The 17,837-nt window shown below is 44.7% G+C and overlaps 1 protein-coding gene across 12 annotated transcripts in view; it reads left to right on the forward strand.

The window, feature by feature from the left end:
• Positions 1-17,837, forward strand: part of NUMA1 (nuclear mitotic apparatus protein 1) — a 71,212-nt gene that overhangs the window by 17,702 nt on the left and 35,673 nt on the right. For 10 of the 12 annotated variants that reach the window (XM_053385356.1, XM_053385360.1, XM_053385357.1 and 7 more), the window contains exons 2-3: positions 15,475-15,545; positions 17,237-17,322. In XM_053385356.1, the coding sequence (XP_053241331.1) occupies positions 15,475-15,545; positions 17,237-17,322 (157 nt within the window). Of the gene's footprint in view, positions 1-94; positions 271-12,729; positions 12,948-15,474; positions 15,546-17,236; positions 17,323-17,837 lie in introns of those variants that run through there. The other 2 variants (XM_053385367.1, XM_053385366.1) reach the window with 2 other exon arrangements.

A 17,837-nucleotide genomic window follows, 5' to 3' on the forward strand; every position in this document is an offset into this window, starting at 1 on the left:
CTCCTTGCTGTGTGACGTGCGCCTGGCTCCTGGCCCGGCGAGGGGAGGAGCGGTGGCGCCGCTGCTGGAGGGACCCTCTCCTCCGCCTCCTGCTGCTGCTGCTGCTGTCAGCCCGCCCGCCCGCCTCCCTCTCCGAGAAGCGAAGCCACAACTTTTCTTTTGTGCGCGCGCGTTCACTCCCCCCTCCCCTTGGCTCTCTCCTCTCCAGATTTTAAACCCTAATGACGGATTAAAAATCTGGCGCCCAGAGACTGTGGCTTTAGAAGTCCGGTAAGGCCTGAACAAAGACTCTCTCTCTCTCGTTCTCTCGCTGTTTCCTTTTTCTACTCTGCCTGGTTTGATTTGCACACAACCTGCGGGGAGGGGGCCGCCTCTCGCCTTTCCCCCTTACGGCTCTTCCTCGTCCCACTCCCCAGAGTCCCGCGGCCGCGAGAGGCGCCGAGCAAGGAGTCTCCTCCGTGCCCGCCTTTTGTCCGAAGCAGCGCAAAGCAGGCGGGCATTGCCTGCTGGGGCGAAGTTGGCATTTGCCAACATCCGGGAGTTCGGCGGCTTGGTCGCTTTCCCGAAAGGGGAGGGCTGGATGGGGGGGGGATGGCATGTTCTCTTTGCCTGTTTTCTGCCGCCGCCCAGGCCCGAGGATCGAAGTGAGCGGGCTTCGGGGAGGTGCGCGCTTGTGTGTGTTTTTGCTTGCCTGCCCGAAGGAGCCCCATGGAGCCGAGCGGCGAGCCTCCAGGCCAGCCCCGCGGGCTACGTGCTCGCTGGGCTCTTGGAGAGCGGATCACGCCCCCTCCAGTCGCCTCCCTCCGCCTGGCCTCTTAATCTGCGCCAGAGTTTGGAGGGACCGGAGGGGGAAGAGCAGAGCATAAACAAGGGCGGGAGGAGAAAGCGACCTGGGGCGCTCTCGCCTCCTCCTCCTCGAGCCCCTTCTGCAAAGGTGCCCGTGGGCTGTAGGCAAGCTCCGCCGAAAGGCGGCCTTCGCCGCTGCTTCGCGCCACAAGCCGATTGGTCGTGCGCTCTCCTGCCGCCATGACTCTCGGCTGCGCGGCATTACTGCTCTTCGCCCCGCAAGCCTGGAGGAGGGGGGTGCGCTACGCCTTGCTTGGCCTCCAGTTTGAGGGATCGAGGTAGAAAAGTACGCGCTTGGAAAGCGCATCAGAAGTGTTGTTGCGTTTGCCTCGAAGATGCCCGAGAAACGTTGCCCTTGCCACTCTGGTGTGCAGCTTGGGCTGGCAGGCTTTCAAGAAGACAAGGCCTGCCTTTCGCAATGAGAGGATCAGGTCTGCTGCGTTTCGCCATTCCCGCCTGCCGACCTCCCTTCATTGAAATTAAGAAGCTCGCTCTTTCTGGACCTGCAGCCTCCCCAAAGCACTGGGTGCATCTGGTGTGCCTCATACCTAAAGGCAGACCCCTTTTTGTTTTCTGCCAAGCAATGGGGAAAATGCAGGGCCACATAATTTGGTAAAATCCATAAAATAATTTGAGACTTTGGGATTAGGTCGCACACTTCTGTAAGCAGCCTCTGTGTGTGTTGCCGCCCCCTCCCCCCCTACACATGGCTGAACTGGCCTGTTGGAGTTTTTCTGTTCTTCAGAATCCCAGTGAATCCGTAGGAAAATTAGTGGGTTTTCAACAAAACATTGCAGTGCATCTCCAGCTCCTAAGAGGAATGCTGCTGTTCAGGGTCTCCAAACATCCTGGAATGTGAGCTTTGTAATAATGTTTAGGCATTGGAGAGGGATAAGGGACACCTTTTCTCTTCCCCGGCTGTGTTGTATAGTGCTAGAGGGCTGCTAGTTCCCACCTAGGCATTTTATTGCAATATAGTGTAAATAATGGTTGTTTTGGAAAAGAAGTCTCTCTCCTCAATAAACAAAAATTCTTGTATACTGGAGGGATGGATGTGTTCCTCTTCCTTGAAGCCCCATCTGTGGAACAACAGTCCACTTTTTTGAAGCTGCCTGTCCCATGCTCTCAACAAACGAGCCAACTTTTTTGTGTATGAAGTCCAAGACATCTACAAAAAGTGAAGTGCTCACACAAATGTTTTGTACAAAATTTTTTTTTCCTTCCAGTAGCACCTTAAAGACCAACTAAGTTAGTTCTTGGTATGAGCTTTCGTGTGCATGCATACTTCTTCAGATACACTGAAACAGAAGTTGCCAGATCCTTCTATATAGTGAGAAGGTGGGTACTTCTGTTTCAGTGTATCTGAAGAAGTGTGCATGCACACGAAAGCTCATACCAAGAACTAACTTTGTTGGTCTTTAAGGTGCTACTGGAAGGAAAAAAATTTTTTGTTTTGACTATGGCAGACCAACACGGCTACCTATCTGTAAATGTTTTGTAGTCATTCATGGCACATTATTTGTATGAAAAGTCTCTGAGCCTTCTCTACTTCACATGTCCTTTTGAGTCTGGATACCTACAGGCAGTTCTTTCCACTGGTAATCTGGCAGGTGGCTATCTAAAAGTCTGCAAAATACCTTCTTTCCTTTATGCAGAAACATGCCATATTTATGTGGATGAGGCTCAGTGGGCTTTCTAAGTTATCCTGTTTAATGCCATCTTCCTGCCCAGAGCTAACAAAAAAGCAGGACTGGATGGGATGTTGGTCTGAACTGGAGGGGGGAGAGGGCCTTGATGGAACCAGAAGTTAGCCTTATTCTCGTTTCTTAATTGCAGCTAAAAGATATTACTGTAATAGAAAATTGAGGCATCTTGCAGGTTTGGCACCTAGGATTTTTGCTTAGCCTGCTCAAAAATAAATAGTTGTAGACAATTCGTTATCTGACTCTTAAAATTATTGCCTCTCTTAATTTCTAAAGTTCTGTTGCCCCAGAAATCTGCAGCATAGAGGTAGAACACCATTCCTTGCTTTTTATTGAAGCTGTGAGGCTAAAAGAGATTTTGGAAGGACACTTCATGAATTGAAGTTCTTAATTGCTGTACCATTTGTGGGTTAGATGGGAGAAACACACACCACATTTATCACTTTCATTACCTTCATCAGGCATAGGATGTTCCTACCAAGTCTGAACTGTTAAGGTGACTGCTTTTCTGGGGATAAATTGTCTGGCTTGCTTGTGCCTGGTGACAGATTAACTTGCCTCAGAGTTTTCTGCTTTGCCACTGAGCCACAGGGGTAAAGTCCAAAGGGGTACGGCAGAGTGCTGGAGTAGCAGTTGTTCCAGTCAGAGTTCAGGTCCACACTGTGCTCACTGGATTAGTTTTTAAGCTCTAAAAGACAATGGCAGCATGCAAGCTGAGTGTGCTAAATAAATGTTGCAACCCAGCTGTGGGAAGAAAAATCCTTTAAATATTTAGGTAGGGCATGAAATAGTATCCCCACATCCCCATCACTGAGGCAGCCTTGGAGGCAGAGATAGGCTACAGCAGCATCATACTCACGTTGACCAATTTAAAGTGGCTTATTACTGTGCTTTTATACTGCCTGTCTGTCAACAAACATAAGGGGCTTGCAATCTCCAAGATTAAAACAAAAAAGGATGCAAAAGTTGGACCAATAAAATAGAAATTTCACTTGCCATGCATAGCCTGTTCAGGAGCTCCCTCAACAGGCTCTCTCCTTCCATCTTCCTCTCAGTTCACACAGTTCTTTAAGTAGTGTCCAGGATGTTGTGGCTGCCCCCGCTGAACTTTCTCAGTTCTGGAGATGATGGCATGAACTTGCTAGCTTGGGCTTAGAACAACAGTTCCCTGAGGAAGTACCTAAACTTATTTATTTGCCCTTTGCACAACAGAAGATGCAAATAGGGACTTGCAGCAAAACATTGCAGTGAATCCCCACCCCTAGCGGAGTGGAACAGCAGTCTCATGGTTAGGCTCACAGAGGGCACCTTCTTTGCTACCTTCCCGAAAACTTCCCCAGCTGTGTTATAAAGTGCTAAAGCCCTCGCTTCAGCTGCTCCTGTTTCTAGGGCAAGAAACTCTGGTGGTGGCAACACACACCATTACTTCAGGTTGGCCTACTGTAATAGTAGGTTTGTGGGCTTGCATTTGGGAATTTCAGTGACTTCCAAATGTTGCAGTGAAAGTTCTGACATCTTCTGGAGCAAAGGGTACCTTGGCTCCTCAAATGAATTGAGCCTGAAAATATGGGCACCCAAGTGGTATTTGCCTCTAACATATCCACCAGCAACTGAAAAGTACTATTTACACAATTTTATCTCCACTGTTGGAGGCAGCATACAGTTGCTGGGAATTACCAGTGTGGAGAATGCTGTTGCACTCATAGGAACATAACAGTAGCCTACTGGATCAGGCCAGTGGTCCATCCATTCCAGCATCCTGTTCTCACAGTGGCCAACCAGATGCCTGTGGGAAACTAGTGGGCAAGAGGCCCCATTAGCCAAAGCATGCCTCTAGTTAAAAACAGTTTCAGGTTAAGAACGGACCTCCGGAACGAATTAAGTTCATAACTAGAGGTACCACTATAATTCCGCCCCCGTCCTGAATCTTCCAATTAAGCTTCATTGGATGTCTACTAGTTCTAGTGTTACAAGAGATGGAGAAAAACTTTTCTCTATACACTTTCTTCTTTCCATGCATAACTTTATAAACTTTATAATCCCTTGCCTTTTCCCTGAACTAAAAAAGTCGCAAATGCTGCAACCTTTCTACATAGGGCAGTCGCTCCATCCCCTTGATCATTTTGATTGCCCTTTCCAACTTTACAATATCCTTTTTGAGCTGAGGTGACTAGAACTGTGCACAGTATTCCAAATGTGGTCGCACCATAGATTTGTGCAATGGCATGATATTGGTAGTTTTATTTTCAATTGTGCTGTGCACTTCTCAGAAGGCGTCTGGTTGGCCAGTGTGAGAATACGCTATCCTTTTCTTCTCCCCCTTCTAACTATTCCACTTGTAACTTCATTTTGTGTGTCTGCCTGGTCACTCTGTCATAGTATTTCCTAGAAGACAGAAATCCTTAGTTGAGTATAACTGCTCCCTTAGTGTTCACATTTCACGGTTTAATGAAAAAGTGCTGTTGAGAAGCCTCCAGTTTGGATGTCTATAAAGAATTCCCGCTTAAATTTGACACGCAAAGTAACTTTCTCAGCATTAACACAGCAGAGACAGAATTGAAAATAGGAGGCTTTGTTAGGTGTGGTATGTGCTTGCATTAAAGTATAATTAAAAGTAGCCGCCCCAATAACTTGTTCAGGGGGGTGGGGAACCTATTTAAGCCTGGGGGCCAGATCGGAACTTGTCCAACCTTTTGGGGGCCACATTCCAGTGGTGAGTAGGGCACCTCTCAAATGCATGCAGCTCTGACCCCCCTCCCCCTGGTCACAAGCACACATGCACTAGCCACACATATATCACAGAACTGGTAGTTGTGTGCATGTACACACACTTAACACAATCAACACTTTTCAGTCCACTCCACCACACTTGTGGGGACTGGAAAGCTATGTAGAGGTGATCTTTATAAACAGCAGGCAGAGGAATTTTATCTCTCCCGTCTCAGCACTAAAACATATGTGTACAGTTCTACGTAGGAAATTTTGTGGTAGAATCATGGAATTGTAGAGTTGGAAGGTATGCCTGAGAGTCCTCAGTTCAACCCCCTGCAACAATGCCAAATGATGTGCTTCCATCTTAAGTGTTTGGTTATAAAAGTGCAGCAAGTGTTAAGAATCTTTGTACCCTGTGCAACTTTGCTAACGTCAGTGTTCGAAATTCCCATTGTTCTGGGTGCATTTTGCGAGAAGGAATTTCATTAGCACGAGCAGTTTCTGAGCTCTGGACGCAGTACTGCGCCTAGGATTTCAGATTAAAACTGCAGTGGAAGGAAAGAAGGGCCTTTTTCCTTCTCCCCACTTCCAGCTACTCTCTGAAGGCTGGAGAAGAGACCCTCTTAAGAATATTAGGGGAGTGGGGGTGGGCAAGGACTAGACCATGCGAAAAATGAACATAATATTTTAGCGGCAGTTCATTCATTTTCAGCTTTGTCATTCTTGTTATTAAAAAAGTGTGCCTATACATTCCGTTGTTGCGCCCATGACCTAGGTTTAAGGTGCCATTTAGCTCCTAGCCTTCATATCTCAGTTTCTAACACTGGCTAACATCCTGCTCATCTGTTTGTGTGTGTTGCTTGAGTCTGGTGTGCTGCTTGCCTTGTTGTAAACTGTAAGACTGCATTAAGCTTCTTGAAGGGCTGAAAGGTCAACAGAGGACTATAGCAAATGTGAATCTATTAAATTTTTATAGCTTTCCTCAAAAATCTGAAGCTTTGCTAGCCAAGGGATATTAATGTAACTCATTCGTAGCACATCAGTAATGTGGGGAAAAGCCTATTTTCATGCAGTTTCCAATAGGCTGCCTGCCTGCTTACCTTGGAGGCAGTTTTTACCACAGTTTATACAAGTTTATATGCCTGATACATTGACTGATATGTCTTATGTGATCCCATATAGTAAGCATATGTGGAGATTTCTGGGCACCAGGTTGGCAACCACAGTTTAAAAACCTCTGCCTTAGTCCATAGTTAATATCATTTCCATTTCCACTGTGTTTGTTTCTCCTTCTTGTATACTGTGAAGTGTTGTAAGAGCAATGCAGTCAAGTATTGTAGTTGAGATCATAGAATTGTATCGACATTCCGTTGTTGCAGCTGTAACCCAGATTTAAGGTGCCATTTGTGCCTAGCTTATTTATATGAGTTTCTAACACTGTTTGCACCATATGTTTCTAGATTCAGGTAGGTAGCCGTGTTGGTCTGACGCAGTAGAAATAAAAAAAAAGAAAATAAAAAAATTGTCCAGTAGCACCTTGGAGACCAACAAACTTAGTTGGTCTTGTATCTGAAGAAGTGTTCATGCACATGAAAGCTCATACCAAGTACAAACATAGTTGGTCTCTAAAGTGCTACTGGACAATTTTTAAAATATATATTTCTGTTTGCACCATATGGTTCAACTCTTTCAGAGAATCTGGAGAGGTTTCTTTGGAGAGCATTCTGGTGATTTCATCTATAAATACAACACATGCGCAAATCTCCTGTGGCAATTTAAAAAGTGGTTGGGAAGCAGGTCAGAGTGGGTAGGCTTTGCAAATTAAGATAGCTGGCTCATCATTTTCCTGTAGTGTGTAATCTAGAATGGGTTTTTTTGTTTAGTGTCCCTACAGATATTCCACAGCCATTGCTAGCTAGCTTTCGGAAGGGATTCTTCTACAAGTGATGGGCTTTAGTTTTATTTTTGCACACACCCTGCCACCTGAGTTTTAATGTATTGTAGGAAACAACATTTTAAATAGTCTCTACAACAGTAGCTTCTGTGTATTAGCTAGTTTATCAGCTGTGTGAAAGATGTATGTCTTACTGACCATGAACCAAGGATTGCAGAATCCCAGCATTAAAAAGGAACACCAAATTTGCATGAAATTGTATTTTAATCCTTTTGCCCAGGGATGGGATTTCTAGCCAAAGCAGATACGATCAAAATAAAATTTGGATATATAGCGAAGGTGCTGTGGCCATGAAACTGCACAGAGTCAGTATTCAGAAAAGTTGCTGCACAGGGCATAGAAATCTCCCTGTGTGTTGGAAGCTTCCTTGTTTAATTTCTGAACCCCAAGCAGGTAGTTACAGCACTCTTGCAAGTTTTAACCTGCAATTATGAAATATAGACACTTCCCCTTTTTTTGTATTATGAAAGCTGACATTGTCAGTTTTGATATTTCAGTACAGAATCTGTTCGTGTGAAAAAAGCAAGTGGTCCCCAAATGCTCATGCCATAGTGGATTAGTTTGTCTCTAAGGTGCCACAAGAGCCTTCGTTGAAAAAGGAATTAAATACTGTTAGCAGTCTAGGGGATTAGAATAGAATCATAGAATCATTGAGTTGGAATAGACCACAAGGGCCATCGAGTCCAACCCCCTGCCAAGCAGGAAACACCATCAGAGCACTCCTGACATATGGTTGTCAAGCCTCTGCTTAAAGACCTCCAAAGAAGGAGACTCCACCACACTCCTTGGCAGCAAATTCCACTGTCGAACGGCTCTTACTGTCAGGAAGTTCTTCCTAATGTTTAGGTGGAATCTTCTTTCTTGTAGTTTGGATCCATTGCTCCGTGTCCGCTTCTCTGGAGCAGCAGAAAACAACCTTTCTCCCTCCTCTATATGACATCCTTTTATATATTTGAACATGGCTATCATATCACCCCTTAACCTCCTCTTCTTCAGGCTAAACATGCCCAGCTCCCTTAGCCGTTCCTCATAAGGCATCGTTTCCAGGCCTTTGACCCTTTTGGTTGCCCTCCTCTGGACACGTTCCAGTTTGTCAGTGTCCTCCTTGAACTGTGGTGCCCAGAACTGGACACAGTACTCCAGGTGAGGTCTGACCAGAGCAGAATACAGTGGCACTATTACTTCCCTTGATCTAGATGCTATACTCCTATTGATGCAGCCCAGAATTGCATTGGCTTTTTTAGCTGCCGCGTCACACTGTTGGCTCATGTCAAGTTTATGGTCAACCAAGACTCCTAGATCCTTTTCACATGTACTGCTCTCAAGCCAGGTGTCACCCATCTTGTATTTGTGTCTCTCCTTTTTTTTGCCCAAGTGCAATTATTTGAGGTGATGTGTTTCTATTTGAGGATTATTTGAGGTGATGTGTTTCTCTTCTATAAGGATCGCATTAAGTGCTTATGTTTAGTGTATTTTCCCACATGGAATGTTTATTTTTATTTTTTCATTCTGCTTTGCCAACTTCTCTACCAATCCCAGTGCTGCAGTGGGGATTAGTGTGTGTGTGTGTGTGTGTGTGTGAGAGAGAGAGAGGGGGGGGGTATGTTATGTACCTGTGTGCTGCATGTCTTATGTGTGTAGGTTCTGTATGTGTGAGGGTATGTGATACAGTCTGGCATAAGGATTTAGAAGCAATCACCAGCCCCTTGAATTAGGCCCAGAAATTGATAAGCTGCCAGTGCAACTTCTGCAATGTTGGCTAAAGGTGCTTTCTTCTGACATTTGGCAGGCGCTCAGTGATTTATTGCACCTGCTGTGCTTCTGAATTGTCTTCAAGGGCAGCCCCATATAAAGTGTACTGCAGTAGTATTCTCTTGAGATGACCAAAGTAGAGATAATTATGATGAGATCCCCCTCCAAAATAAGTGGAGCTAATGCACTAGGTGAAACTTACCTTGTAAGGGATGTTTCTGACCACTCAACGCAAAACACAAGGACAATGTGGAACTATTCACGATGAGTCTGTGCTCTTCTTTATAGTGGCAAAGTCGTTTTTGGTCTTGATAGTGAGAAAAAAGGGAAATACGAATCTGTAAATATTCAAATGAATGATTTTTTTCAATAGGTTTTAGAGATGTGGAGATTGCAGTTCTGCAGGCAGCTGTTAGGGAGGAACAGTTCACAAGAGAGAACTGCTCTTTGCTCCGGGGTGTTTGATCTCCTCTTGTCAGCTGTGGTTTGACAGCCACAGGAAGCAAAGGCTGCTGTAGCTGAGGTGGCCTGGCAAGAAAGAGTGATACTGGAGCTCTGTGTGTGTCTGCGTACATATGTCTGCACATGCATGCACACACATGGAATAGGGTGTCTCACCCTGGGGTTCCTCTGGAGACTGGAACCTTAGCATTCTGTCTAGTTATTCTGTCTAGTTGCTTAAGAGCTTGTTCTTTGGTGCTGTCACATTTAGACTGGAGTTTGGGTGCTGTGTGCTGTGAAACAATATAGAAGTTTTCATTCCAGTTCCTGTAGGGATAAGATAAAAAGGCCTAGTTGCATGCAGAAATGGCAGATCTTCTTCATGACAGTCTTAATAATATTCACACATTTCATAAAGCTCTGTAGCAGATCAGGCTTGGTGACTTACGGTCACCTTTTGGGTAAGTAGTTTATACCATAAATTACACACAAAGGAGCCTTTGGTGGTCCTGTGCCTTGTTTTCCAACTGAGCTTCTTAGTTTCCTCCCCACTTTTCAATGTGTGATGGATGTTCTTTATGGCCAAATCAGCCTTTAGAGTTTTCTCTTTTCATCTTGCTGGGTTTTTTTGTGGGGGGTGAGGGAATGCCTAATGGAGGAGTGGCTTCTCTTTTGGAGATTTTGGACTGTGGCCTGAGTTAATGTTGACCAAAATTGAATGGAGAGCAGGAAGTTCAGTGTAAAGCTATTTTATTAGGAAACTGAGAAAGACCAGTTATGATCATATTTTTATTTACAGCATTTTACCAAAACCAGTTTGCATGCCAGAGTTCATTAAGTCATGCTCTCCGGGGGTCCAGGAGCACAATACCAGCAGAGTATTTTGTTAGCACTGTCCTAAGTGAGTATATTTGTAAACAGTAGCCAAGGTTATCCATAGCATTTATGCCACATAGGCAGGTTCTGCCTTGGCAAGGCATGTGTTGGCATCTCCCAGTCCAGATGGCCTCTCTAAGAATCTGAGCCATGCAAAACTGTCCCACTGGGCATGATTTGTATTTACAAATGCAGCTCAGGTCTTCCCTTGCTTCATATCCCAAGATCTGATCTCTGGCTTCAGTACTTGTTAACATGGATAGATGGCTGATGTCAGTTCCATTAAATATAAGCAGATACTGTACCTACACCAGATCAAAAGGAAACTTCTAGAAAGTAGTTAGTCCTTATTTGACCTTCAATTTGGGTCAAAATATGACTTGTTGACAAATGTGCATGTGCATATGATGGGCCTAAACGTTTGGAGAAGGTTTAAATAAATATATGTATTTAATCCTCCTCCTGGCAGTAACTTTTCTGCATTGGGTTTGGGTTTCCCCTGCCTTAGCCAGCCTGAGGCATTTTCCTAGCCTCTTCAGTTGTTTCCAGAAAATGCAGACAGTGGGCATATGGAGTGTTTCAACAAAAATGCTGTTCTGCAGAACAGGGGCAGTCACACTAAAAGCCCTGCTCCGAGTTACTGTGGAGCAGGTTTCTAAGGGATCATTTCTTTCTTCCTCAGAGTTACCGAGACCCTCATTCTCCATGACAGCGTGGCAGCTGTCAAGTCCCCAAAGGCCTTGTCCACCAACCTCTCTCAGCTTCTGCAGGTCAACCATTTTGGCCTTCGGAGAATGAACTTGGTTCCCTGAGGGCCAGGAACGTATTGCACTAATCACACCCCCACGACTTCTGTCCAGAAGGCAGACAGTTGCATTTATAGTATTCTGTACAATACACTGCATGCTGTTCCCCAGCTGGCTTTCTCTCTGCATATCTGTTTTTACAGGTTATTGAGTTAGTTTACTTTGGGGACTTAGGATTTGTTGTGCGGAGAGTAGTCTTCCCTGTCCTCCTTGCTCTGCTGTTGAATTCACTCGGCTGCTTTGTCACTGGGGCTGAGATGCCACATCTGGTGAGACTTCCCTCTTGCACATCCAGTGGGCTTCTTCTCTGGGTGCTTCCAAATTTATAGTCCTGACTAGCTTCCCTCTAGGTTTTGATGACTTAAGCGGTATATAAATCCTGTTTTATAAACAAATGGCACCAGGTGATTGACATGTGAGTGGCTTCCTCCACCTGTCAGTGTTGGCCGGTGGGCTCTTGAATCTAGGATCTCTATAAGTATGGTGTGTGTCCCTCCTTTTGTGTTTTAAAGAGCCCTTGTGATTGTAACACCAACCCTACATTTTATAGGCAGTTGTTGAGCAGCAGTAGAAACTAATGGGGAGCCATAGAGGTTCCCAGTGTTTCCTCAGGGGCTTTGATCACCCTTTCCAGCCGTTAACTTGTGTGCTTGTCATTTGGAAACGAAACAGCACTATCCAAAAACAATAGGGACTTCCTCTACATATTCAGGGGACACCCTTGGTACACAGGGTTATATTTTTTTAAAAAAATTAAAAAATCACCTGTTTGTGTAATCCAGTAAGCTGCATAAACTTACTACTCCAAGTTGAGTCTTGGGAAGTGGGGGCATGCAGATAAAATGTGTGAGTCCTTTGAGAGTTATGATTGGCATGTAGGCAGTTACAGAAAAAACAACTGATATGGGGCTTCATACATGACATTTTAATGTGCTGCTTTGTGAACCTGATGGCTTGTAACAGGTTACTGTGTAGAATTACTAAAGCCATTTTTGAACACATGCCCAATACAGTGGTGCCCCGCAAGACGAACGCCTCGCAAGACGGAAAACCCGCTAGACGAAAGGGTTTTCCGTTTTGGAGGCGCTTCGCAAAACGAATTTCCCTATGGGCTTCCTTCGCAAGACGAAAGCCCATAGGGAAATCTCCGGGACAGTGGGGAAGCGCAGCGCGTCTTCCCCACTGTCCTCAGACCTCCTCCGAAGGCTGGCGGTGGGGCGGAGAGACCTTCTCCCCGCGCCAGCCTTCGGATGGCTGTCCTGAAGACTTGCGGTGGGAGGAGGGTTTTCCTTCCCACCGCCAACATTCAGAATGCTGTTCTGAATGTTGGCGGTGGGGAGGAAAAACCCTCCTCCCACCCCAAACCCCGGGAACAGAGGAGAAGCGCTGCGCGCCTTCCCCTCTGTTCCGGTACCTGTCCTGAAGGCTTGCGGTAGGGAGAAAAGCCCTTCTGCGCATCGCCAGCCTGGCAAGTGGTCTCCATAGGAACGCATTAATTGATTTTCAATGCATTTCTATGGGAAACCGTGCTTCGCAAGACGAAAAACTCGCAAGAAGAAAAAACTTGCGGAACGAATTAATTTCGTCTTGCAAGGCACCACTGTATTACAAATGCCTGTTTTGCATGTTTCTATTTCAGCCGCGTCGTTTTGTGTACATTAGCACAGGATTCCAAGCCAGCTGCCCACATATTTCCTGTCAACTAACTGCTTTTTATGCTGGAAGAGTCACACATTGAAGGAGAAGGCCTTCTAGAATTCTAGAATGAGGAAATGTTGCAGCTGAGAACTTGTGTGAAATCCAAGCTTGCCTCAGTTGTGCCACAAGTAAACCAGGGCATTTTGTTGCCGATTTGAAGTGAGCATTCTGCTTTTTTTTTATTTGTACTGCTGACTTGTATTTTCCTTTGCTTTAAATTGGAGAGAATAGCTAAAAAGAGCTGTTATTTCCTATAGTTGTGGTCTCTCTGAAGTCCTGGAAAGAGCTGTGAGGGACATTACTTGTGCTTTCTTGAGGAAATAGTATGTTTAGCATTGACCGTAGTCCTGGCTTTTCAGTCTTCTATTACCATCAGACATGCTGCTCTGAAGGTTGAGTAATGCCTTGGTTTTTATTCTTCCAAGCAGGTGCAGTGATTAACATTTTGCAGTGGTCTCCCTCAGAAGGTGGTGGACTTTCCTTCCTTGGAGGTTTTAAGGCAGAGGCTGGATGGCCATCTGTCATTATGCTTTATTTGAGATTTCCTACATTGCAGGGGGTTGGACTGGATGATCCCTGGAATCCCTTCCAACTCTGCAGTTCTGTGAGTCTATAAATATATGACACTCAATTAGTCAAACTGTTAAACACTTGTGTTTCTGTATAATATAGGTTGATAACTTGCTTCCACCTGGAAGCTGCATATATTTCTCCAGGAGGGTTTTTCCATCGTCATTTTATTTGTATGCCATTTTTCCATAATTAAAACCATGCTCAAGGCATCTTACAACATAACAAGATTTACATAATTACAAACGTAATAAAAATAGTCAGAATAAATAAAACACATCAAAAAGTGCACAACTGAATTGAAACAATGTCCGCATAAATCATAAGAATAAAACTAAAGATACAACAATTAATATTAATTAATATCCTTAATTAATAACAAAAAGCCAACAAAGCACCTTAAACAAACCACAGCCCAAGAGTCTCTTCAGCAGCCTCAGCTTTTGTAGCTGCAGAGCTTTGTCTTCCCAGGCCAAGTGAGAAAAGGCCAGCAAAGCAGGGAGCAGGTCTTCCAGGACTTGCAAGACCCTCCAGAATGCTGTGATGCCATGTTGCCAAAAGCACTGAGGGTCCCCCAGGGTTTTGCGCTTTTTTTTTTTTAACTGACTGCTCCTATAGGTACTCTGTTGTGATACTGTGATGCCCAAAGGTTTTTGCAAGGGGCCCAAAGCCCCTCAAGAATTGCCACAGAAGATCTTGGCCTGTGGTCCCTGGAGGGTTTGACCATGGGTCACTGTGGTCCTTCACATAAGAAATGGTTAGCCACTGCTGATGCAAAATAACAGCAAGGAGTAAAAATATTTGACACGTAAGACAAAACACTAGGAAGGAAACACTAGGCTCAAAACTTCCATGCCTATGGTTTTCAATGGTTGGTTCCAGGTTTTCCCCTTCCCTTTGATGTTGGTTCATAACAAGGTTCAAAGAAGGCCTGTCATTAGTAACAAGTGGCAAGTCAAAACAGATTGAATGACATCCCATTCTGCCCCCCTTCCCAGGGCAAATAACAGGGGCAAATAGCAGCCCTAGCTTAGGGCAGGCTAAATCTTGTTTTGGTTGGGGTTGAAAGAGGCACCTTGTGTTTGGTTTGCTTCTGGACAGTTGTTTTCCTATTTCTTCTTCAAAGTTGGTGTTTGCAAAAGCCCTACTTTTACTAAAGGTTCTCAATACTCCATGAGCTTGTTTAGTTTCTGTGCTAGTTTTGTATGCGGAGATCGTAACAACAGGAAGCCTCTGTGATGCACTATTTTGTCACAACTGTTCCTCTCCACTTGGAGCCAATCCAGGCATTCCCAGGTCATTTTTTTAGACTTTTGAATAGCACGGTACTGTCATATGTATACTTGTAGGGGTTTGCATATTTGAATGTTCACTAGCATGTTTTGCCTATGCGTTGTCTGAAAGCTTTCAAATATACAGTCATCCTCCTAGACGTCTAAGATGGTACAGTCCTCTGTGCCTGTTTTTGTTTTAAAGAAAACAGACTGGCCTTGGCCAGGGCAAAAGATAACTGACTCAGCTTTTACAAAATCACTGCAGGATGTGGGGGTAGAAAGACTGGTAGCTGGAGAAGTGGAGCTGTCATGATGGATTGGTTTTATATTGCTGATAGAAATCCTGTTTGAATCAAGCTCCCCATTGGTATGTCACAGAAAAATGCATACTATTTGACCGGCCTAACCATGAAACATTGTTAATACAAATGTTGTTGGCCAGCCCTTTGTAGGGTAGCTTCCTATGACCCTACATTTACAGTCCTGCTATCAAGGAATGTAACACTATACCTTGGTGCGGGCCTTTTCTGCTGGTTAAGAGGTCTGAGGCAGGACGAGGAGCCTTGAAAGCAATAAGTGTGTTTCTCTCTCTTTACCTGTAAAAATATTGAACAAAGCCAGATACTTGAGTAACAGCTGTCCAGAACTTTAAAGAAGCAAGGGCTGATCATAAAGCTTCAAGCCCACTTTCCCTTTTATTGGAGGAGCTGAGGTTCCCACAAGGGACAGAACAGATGCACTTTTATGTTATTTGCTGTTGGAGTGTGATTTCTTGATGGGGAGTGAAAATTACTTAATTTCAAAGCTTTAAATTCTTTCCCCCTTTCTCTTGGCCTTTCTAGGTTGGAAGGTAACCTGGCAAAGCACCAAGATGTCGCTTCACAACACGAGAGCCTCAGCTCTCCTTGCTTGGGTAAGATACCTCTTCTTTATTCTTTGTAGCTGCTTAGGATGTGGCCGCACCTTGTGCTCTGGTGCCTTCTTTTCCCTCTGCGGTAACTGTGCTCTGTTATCGTTGTCCAAAGTGCTTTGTGTAGCTGACAGTTCCCTTTGCGACACTGCGTTTTTGATCCAGCAGATCTCCCCTGTGAGAAACAAGTTACTGGGATGTAAAACATCTTACTATAGGAAAGGCAAAACTGGCAGTAAAAACAGGGCAGTTGTAGCGAGAGAACCAGCTGTGTTTCAGTGACAAAATGGGCAATGAGATGTCCGTAACTCAATTGTAGGGCATCTTTTTTTTTCTTTTTCTTTTTTTGGTACACAGAAGGTTCTGGATTCACTTCCCAGAGTCTCCAGGTAGGGTTGAGGGAGACCTCTGCCTGAAGCCCTGGAGAGTGTTTAGTGTGCCAATGTGATTCAAGGCCTGATTGCAAGAATTGAAGCAGTGTAAATTTTAAGTTGTCAGTTAACATGGTTTATTAGCCACAAAGCTCCATTATTTAGAAAATGTGCATAGAAGTGTGCATGGGGAACTAGATTTAAGTCTGCTTCTCCCCCCCCCCCGATGTATGTAATGGGTTTAAATAAATGGCACCCTGAGGAAGCATGTCATGGGGGGGAGGAGTTTCTTTCCTTAGATGCTCTGTGAAGCTTTCAGATATGCTTGGTTCAGATAAGTGTTGAGACCTTGGATTTAATCCAAAACTTCTGGAACTTGTTGCTTTTTATCAGGAAAGGGGTGGAGATGAGGAGTTGGACCTCTTTTTGAATGCCTAGAAAGCTCCTGGCGCTTCCTGGATGTTATGTTAATTGTCAGTTGCTCCCACTCCCTCAGACTCCTTAAAGATATTGATGAGATTTTGGAAAAGGCCATGGTTTGGAAAAGGCCATGGTTAATGTGAGAGCTGTTAAATTAAGTCTACCGTAACTAGGAAAAATTTTCAGGTACCCCCAGGCAGTCATGAAGAATGAGGGTTCATTGGAGCAATGTTGTTCAGTGGTTCCCATATAGAACTGTTTGTATTAGTTCCTACGTGGGGTTAAGGCACCAAGGCAGGGCGCGTAAGAAAATCCCTGCTGAAACGATATAAATGTCTATCTGGTACATCACTGTGAGCATCCAGAGCTCTCTGAGATGCTCACAAGCAGGACATGAGAGTACCATCCTTCTCCCACTGGTAACTGAGGCCTGCTGTCTCCTCTGGAGGTAGCATCTGGCCACTGGGACTTGTAGACTAAAATCCATGTAGAGTTGTATCAAGCAGGAGGCAAGGAAAGTAAATAATTTGTACTTCTTCTGCACCCTATTCCAAAGCCTCATGATCAGTTGTAATGTACCCATTAAGTTTTTTGCTTTATGGCAGATGGGTAGGGCATGTTCCTGTTGATGTGCTGAAGGCTATTATCGATCACTCATCTTTATGTCTGATCTGAGATCCTTCCATCTCCAAGTGCAAGGTGTATGCAGTGCATTGCTAAGTGCTTGTATGTTTTCCTTAATGGGGTTTCCACCAAGCTTATGTGTGGGTAAACTCCAATTGGTACATCACCACAAGTTTCAGAATTGATACACTGACTGAGCTGTAAGATGCTGACCTTATTCCTTAACTTGCCAGCAAGTGGATTTCTAGCCTGTGATTTGATTCATCTTCTCTTCTTCAGGTGAACAGTCTGAAGCTGGATGATACCCTGAATTCATTGTCTCAGCTCCAAGACTGCAGCATCTTCATCAAGATAATCAACAAAATGTAAGAGGCAGCGAGGACACCTTCCTTCCTTCCTTCCTTCCTTCCTTCCTTCCTTCCTTCCTTCCTATACTGTGAAGTCAATGTGCATTGTAATGTTGTTGCTTTTTAAGTCTTGTAGGGACAGAGGCTGAATGCTACAGCCAGTGAACAGCAGTAGCAAATGATGTACAAAAAGTGATCAGTATAACTGCTCGTCATAAAGATGATCAAGCTTTGAAGAGCCCTGCAGGTGCATCCCCTGGTGCTATAAAACCTTTTAGTTAGTTCCCATCCCTGGGTCCTCTAGTGCTTTTACCTCTATACTGTAGGCCACTCTTTGCAGTAACAAGTGCTTGGAAACCAGCTGCTTTAATAATGCACCTCCCTCCGAATGCTAATACAGAATTAAGTACTTGTGTAAATTCTCATTTCCCCATAGCCCTGACAGTGAGCTTCCTCCCTTCCAGTGTTGTTCAAGTGCATAGGTGAAATCTGTAGCACTTTCAGAGTCTTAGGAATAACCATAGTGGAACTCG

Source organism: Podarcis raffonei, chromosome 4, assembly GCF_027172205.1.
Source record: "Podarcis raffonei isolate rPodRaf1 chromosome 4, rPodRaf1.pri, whole genome shotgun sequence".
Classification (NCBI taxonomy): domain Eukaryota; kingdom Metazoa; phylum Chordata; class Lepidosauria; order Squamata; family Lacertidae; genus Podarcis; species Podarcis raffonei.